Source organism: Lotus japonicus, chromosome 1, assembly GCF_012489685.1.
Source record: "Lotus japonicus ecotype B-129 chromosome 1, LjGifu_v1.2".
Classification (NCBI taxonomy): domain Eukaryota; kingdom Viridiplantae; phylum Streptophyta; class Magnoliopsida; order Fabales; family Fabaceae; genus Lotus; species Lotus japonicus.
The window spans coordinates 98,093,023-98,099,964 of NC_080041.1; the positions used below are offsets into that span (position 1 = coordinate 98,093,023).

Sequence of the window (6,942 nt, forward strand, 5' to 3'; positions counted from 1 at the left end):
GTTTTGGTTTTTGAAAGACAATTAGTTTTGTTGAGTTATAATTGTTTTCTTGTCAAGCTTTTGAATTTTAAATTTTTTTTATTTTACAGATATAGTAGTATTTTATTTATAAATAATATATCATTAAAATTTTTAAAAACACTTATGATAGTTGATAATATTTGTTATGTTAGTCTTTTTGGAATCTTGAATTATAAATATTGTTTATGATATCTAGTATTACTTTTTTTTTTGTTACATCTATCTATCTATATATTATTACTTTGAAGCTACTATTTTTGTGTGTATACTAATTTTAATTCTAATTATGTTGTGTAATTTTTATTTGTAGTGAAGGAACTTCAGATAAGGCCCAACCCAAAGCCATCGTTCAGAAAAAAAAAACAAAAAACCCCTAACTCATATAAATACTCTCATTAACACAAACCCTAAAAAACCTTCAGCCGTTTCTCTTCTCTTCTCCTCTCCAGAACCTTCAGCCGTTTCTTCCTTTCTCTTCTTCCCTTCCCACTTTCTCTTCAAACCCTAGCCGCCACCCAACCAGAATCCCTCCTCCCACCATGACTACAACCTCATCTCATCTCTTCTCCACAAAAACCCTAGCCGCCCTCTCTCTCTCTCTCTCTCTCTCTCTCTCATATATCTGACGTCCCCATCATCATCATCTTCTTCTTCTTCTTCTTCTTCCTCCCTTTCTCCTTCTCATCTTCCCGTTCTCCCCCTCATCCTCTCTTCCCCTTCTTTTTTCCTCTTCTTATACTGTTCTTCAAACCCGATTCTTCTTCTTCCTCATTTTCGCCCCCAACCGATCCAAAACCCTAACTTTCGCCCCCTACCGATCAAAAACCCTCATTTTTCTCCAAAACCGAGTCAAGAAGCACCTGGATCGGAGATTTTTAAAACGATTTGATGCATGCAAGGCTCGTTGCTATCCAAGCAACGATTTTTTCACCAAAATCCGAGGGAAGAAGCACCTGGATCGGACATTTAAGGCTCTGAGGTATGTAAAAATCAAATTTTTACTTGATTTTGTTTGTTTAAAATTTGCACTAACTGAATCCCTCTCCTCTCCCTTCCAGATCATCTCCCTGTCAACCAAACTGGACGTGCAAGCCAACCTCTGAAGATGGATTTTTTTTCATGTAAATATCAATATTCAGTGTAAAAGAACGATTTTTTACTGTAAAGTTTGATTTTTTTATGTAAAGTTTGGATTTTTATTAATACTGCTATAAGATGTATGCTAAATGCTAACCTCTTTAATGCTCATTTTCTCCTGCTTGTTGATGCAAGTTTGCCTCTACTGTAAAGTTTGATTTTTTTATGTAAAGTTTGGATTTTTTATGTAAAGTGAATGATGGGAGTAGAGTAGAGTCATGGAAGGTGGTAGGGCTGATTGAACAGGTGAACACGGGGAAGGAGGAAAGTGATGCATGAATAGTGCAATGAATAGTGCTCTTAGCTGGAATCAGGACTTTGAAAATAGCCTTTAGATTAGCAGTTGAAATCAACGGCCAGGATTTAATTTCCCTTATGAATAGTGCTTTTGAAACTGCCCATTAAGTAGATGTAGATATCAGTTCTTATATGTATTGCTATAAGATGTATGCTAACCTCTTTGATGATCCTTTCCTTCTCCTTTTTCTTGTATCCTTTTGTTGATGCAATTTTGCCTCTACTTCTCCTTCTACTTTCTCATCACCTTCTCTTCTGCTTTATACTCTAGTTGATGCTTGCTTCTTCCTCTACTTACTTTCTCCTCTGACCTGAGAAAGTGAATGATGGGAGTGGAGTTGTTGGAAGCGTATGGAAGGGAGAAGTTCCTGGCAGTGGCAGTGTAGTTGGTGGTGGCGTGTGAACAGTGTGTGTAAGAGAGACACTGCAGGTGATGTGTGGTTAGGTGAGGAGGAGAATCAGCTGTTGGATTAGAAGTTGAAATCAATGGTTCATATTGAAAGTGAGGCAAAAAAAAGTCTCACAAGTGAGTGGCCAAGATTAAAGAGTGAAAATGGAGAGAGATTGGAATAGACGGCTCAGATTCATAGTTCTCTTATGAATAGTAAATTCTTGTCTTTCTTTTAAGTTGTAGTAGATGAAAGAGTACAAAGTGCAATCATCTTGGACTAAGATTGTTTTCTCTACTCATGACATCTATACCAAATCTTGCTTTTTTCTTATATGTTTCACCAAATGTGGTGATGTATTTGGATCAGATGAGCTTGGAAGATTATTGAGATTCAACGATAAAGGAAAGCTGCTTGCAGTTTGGCCGAGGGAGAGCAAATATTGGCTATACTATAGTCATGTGTATACAGCGAGTTTACTGTCACTCCCTAGTTAATTTGTGGACCAATGAAAAACAGACATGAAGTATCAATGTATGTAATTCTCCAAACCTTTTCACCATTTTAGTACTATTACTATCTACCGAATGCATGCTTACATGAAAATGATTCTTTAACCTATCTTATACTCTCTCCTTCCTAGCTAGTTATGTTCCTCTCTCTATAAATAAGTGATACATGAAATTCAAAAGAAAGATGATATTTTAAGGTTTACTGAATTCACTGTTGGATAGGGAAAATGTTTTGTCTCAAGGGATGGCAATGGGTAGGGTCTGGGTAGGGTACTATAGTACCCATCCCTGTACCCGCGTTTTCATAAGATACCCGTACCTGTCCTCATACCCGCGTGGGTAGCAGAGGATACCTATATGCCCGTACCCGTTCCCATTACCCGCAATTTAGTTAACGAAAATACAATTTTCATTATCCAAACAGAAAATAATATTACTATTATAAAATAAAGAGTATTAATTAAAAATACAAAAGTCTATCCAAATATTTAATAACTAAAATAATTCATTTTTAAAAGAGTAAGTTAGAAAGTTATGACTTTAATTAAGTTTGTTGTTATATATATACTTCTACGTGTGTAATATATAATAAAAATAATTAATAAAGTGTGTGCGGGTATGGGGCGGGTTGGGTACTATAATACCCATACCCGCACCCGTACCCACTATTTTTTGCGGGTAACTACCCATACCCAACCTCATACCCATCTAGCGGGTTTTTACCCTACCCATTGTCGGTATTTTTAGCGGGTACCCTATGGGTCCGATACCCATTGCCATCCCTATCTCTCACTTGCTCAGAATAATGAATGGCAATTTGGGTGGAAAACTATGTAAGAGAAACAACTATGATCTAGAGTGAAATAACAGTACTCAAACTAAAATCTTATACGGTATATAATATGGTGATATTTACAATAAGCTCATTTTTCTTGCAGGCTTGAAGCGTGGAAGAATACTCTGAATAGTCAGGTCAATGTCCTAGCTTTCCTTCAAATGATGATACTACAAGAAGAAAACATGATGTGAACTTGTAGAACCGGTATCTGTTGTTTTAGTGGTGATTTTAGTTCGTTTGGAGTGTAGATAGAGTTTAGAATTTAATTATGCTTCGAAGTATGAAAGTTAGCAAATCCTAGTTAGAATTAATATTTTATATTATCTATCTTTCTGTCTTTCCTCTTAATAGTATTCTTGTGTTAGCAGTTGCAGTGAAAATTCTTCAGGTAACAGTTCTAATTCCAGGAAGTGAAAGCATGTCTCCAAAATTAGGAGCACAGTTGCAGAAGCCCTGGAAGATATTATTGCTCTCTTCTATGATGAAGAGTGCAATGAGATCTATACCGGCAATCGGCACGGTTTAGTCCATGTCTGGTCTAACTGATGTATTATGAATTTACTGCCCTGCGTTTATTTGTTGGTATTTTCTTCATGTGGACAAAAGATTATCCGGATCTGCTCCCCTTACTGTCTCTTAATTTACTGTTTTTTATTTATTTTATGTTCTGGCACATATATGTACGTTATGTTCACTTCACTATATGATTGTTGTTTTATGTGTAAACTGAAAAGGGATGAAAAATGTTTGCAAGGCATGCAGAGTGCATCATATGATTTTAATTATTGTTCTCTACGTTAGGTATGTCATCATGTGTTATTTGTAGTTAGAAACCAGGTAAATGCTGAAAATAAACTATCTATTTGGTGCAATCTGTTGTAGAATTAGTTTGACTGTAAGCAAATATTCATACATTATAACCATCTACAACAGATTGCACCAAATACTATAGTGCAAATAAAAAAGAAAATAGTGATGAATTTAAGAAATGGTTATGTAAGTTTGTATACTAAGATGTTTTTTCGTATCCTTAAATACACTTTCTTCCGTTGAAATATTTAACTTTGAACTAATTTACTACAATAAGAGCGTATCTTTCTTTCTCAGCAGTCTCTTTTTCACTAAGAGATCTTAGCAAATTCTCTTATTTGCAATTCTCTTATTTGCTTTTCATGTCAAAAGTACAATCAAGTTCCATAGTTGAATATATGTCAGCCATGTATGCGTATCCACACAGTCACATAGCCTTGAATCCAAATATAAATAGTCTCTTTTACTAACCTATTTTATCAAAGTAACACTTCCTTAAAACCTAGTATTTTCTTCTCTTCCATTGTTCTCCCTGACGAGTTGATTGAAGCGATTCTGGTGAGACTACCGGTGAGTTCTCTTCTCCGATTCAAATGCGTCTCCAAATTGTGGTTCTCTGTAATTTCCGACCCCCAATTTGCGAAATCCCAATTTGACCTAGCTGCTTCACCCAACAACCGTCTCCTCCTCAATGTCACTGATGACCTCAAATTCCAGTCCTTAGACATTGATTCATCACCACCCAACAATGAATCTGCAGTGCTCAACTACCCGAGTGAACCCTTTTTTCATACTAGTATATTTTATCGCAAAAGGTATCTTGAGTTTCTGGGTTCTTGCAGAGGGTTTGTGCTTATCCTTTTACCCAATCTTTGTGCCGATTTCCTTGTGTGTAATCCAACAACGGGTGTGCAAAGACTAATTCCACAATCTGCTAGTTTTAGTTATTCTCCGGCTTCACTGTACGGTATTGGGTATGATGAATCAACCGATGACTACTTGTTAGTTTCCATAAATTCATATGGCTGTGATCGGACAATTAACTTGTTTTCTTTGAAAACCAATTTACCCCGCTCGCTCACACTGGATCATGAATATCATCAGTATCACGATTGTGGTAGTCGAAGCGGTTTACTCTTACATGGGTCTCTTCATTGGTTGGTTACATCTAGTGCTAAGAAGCATCATGGACTTCTTGCTTTTGATTTGGTAGGGAAGTGTTTATCAGAGATTGCTTTGCCACCTGATTTAGCTCTGGAATTGAAGAAAAAATCATATTGTTTAAGAGAGATGAGAGGTTGTCTTGGTCTGTGCGACTTCGGTTATGGTGGCATAACTGAAATATGGATAATGAAAGAGTATAAAGTGCAATCATCTTGGACTAAGATTGTTTTCTCTACTCATGACATCCATACCAAACCCCGCTTTTTTCCAATATGTTTCACTAAATGTGGTGACATTTTTGGATCAACTATGAATGGAAGATTATTGAAACTCAACGATAAAGGAAAGCTGCTTGCAGTTTGGCCGAGGGAGAGCAAATATCATCTATTCTATAGTGGTATGTATACAGCGAGTTTACTGTCACTCCCTAGTTAGTTTGAGGAAGCAAGTGAAGATGACCAACAAAAACAGATATGAAGTATCAATGTATGTAATTCTACAAACCTTTTCACCATTTTAGTACTATTACTATCTACCAAATGCATGCTTACATGAAAATGGTTCTTTAACCTATCTTATACTCTCTCCTTCCTAGCTAGTTATGTTCCTCTCTCTATAAATAAGTGATACATGAAATTCCAAAGAAAGCTGATATTTTAAGGTTTACTGAATTCACTGTTGGATAGGGAAAATATTCTGTCTCGCTTGCTCAGAATAATGAATGGCAATTTGGGTGGAAAACTATGTAATAGAAACTGCTATGATCTAGTGTGAAATAACAGTACTCAAACTAAAATCTTATGCAGTATATAATTTGGTGATATTTACAATATGCTCATTTTTCTTGCAGGCTTGAAGCATGCAAGGAATACTCTGAATAGTCAGGTCAATGTGCTAGCTTTCCTTCAAATGATGATACTTCCAGAAGAAAACATGATCTGAAGAAGTCTTGTATAACCGGTATCTGTTGTTTTAGTGGTGATTTTAGTTCGGTTGGAGTGTAGTTAAAGTTTAGAATTTAATTATGTTTCGAAGTATGAAAGTTAGCAAATCCTAATTGGAATTAATATTTTATATTTTGTATCTTTATGTCTTTCCTCTTAATAGTATTCTTCTATTAGCAGTTTCCCCCCTTACTGTCTCTTAATATACTGTTTTTTTATTTTATGTTCTGGCACATATATGTACGTTATGTTCACTTTACTATATGATTTGTTGTTTTATGTGTAAACAGAAAAAGGCCTTAATTGAGCGTGCAGATGAAAAATGTTTGCAAGGCATGCAGAGTGCATCATATGATATTAATTAGTGTTCTCTGAGTTACGTATGTCATCATGTGTTATTTGTAGTTAGTAACCAGGTAAAAGCTGAAAATAAACTATCTGTTGAAAAGTCTCATACTGATTAGATATATGGCCTAATAAGTCCTTATAAATGGGAGGGGAATTCTCATCTCTAGGCTAGCTGAATTATAAGGCTATCAGTAGAAATAGAAACTACATTGGTTTTGACAGGATTTTTCATTTATGGATGCTGCAACTTTTCAACAAGAAAGTAATGCTCTAGACAATACTCAGTAGAAATCAGTTACTGTTTGATGTTTACCAAGTCTACACATTTCTTTTAATGATAATCTTTCTGCAGATAGCAAAGCTCTAGAATCAGGGATCAAGTGGTAGAGATATATACTAATACCATAGCTTGAGAGTTGGACAAGTTTGTGCACTCTTTTCAATAGCACACATACTAGAGTTGATTATGTCTTGAAAGATAT

At 35.6% G+C, this 6,942-nt stretch overlaps 1 protein-coding gene and 1 long non-coding RNA gene across 2 annotated transcripts; both read left to right on the top strand.

The window, feature by feature from the left end:
• Positions 1-446: 446 nt before the first annotated feature.
• On the top strand, positions 447-1,292 carry LOC130728209 (uncharacterized). Its single transcript, XR_009015598.1, has 2 exons — positions 447-1,000; positions 1,080-1,292. It is a non-coding gene; the product is annotated as an uncharacterized LOC130728209 (long non-coding RNA).
• A 3,165-nt stretch (positions 1,293-4,457) lies between these two features.
• Positions 4,458-6,356, top strand: LOC130728208 (F-box/kelch-repeat protein At3g06240-like; the record flags this gene model as incomplete). The annotated part of the gene is made up of 2 exons (XM_057579587.1): positions 4,458-5,654; positions 6,019-6,356. A coding segment is annotated over one exon (1,146 nt), but the record flags the coding sequence as incomplete, so codon positions are not given.
• Positions 6,357-6,942: the final 586 nt, after the last annotated feature.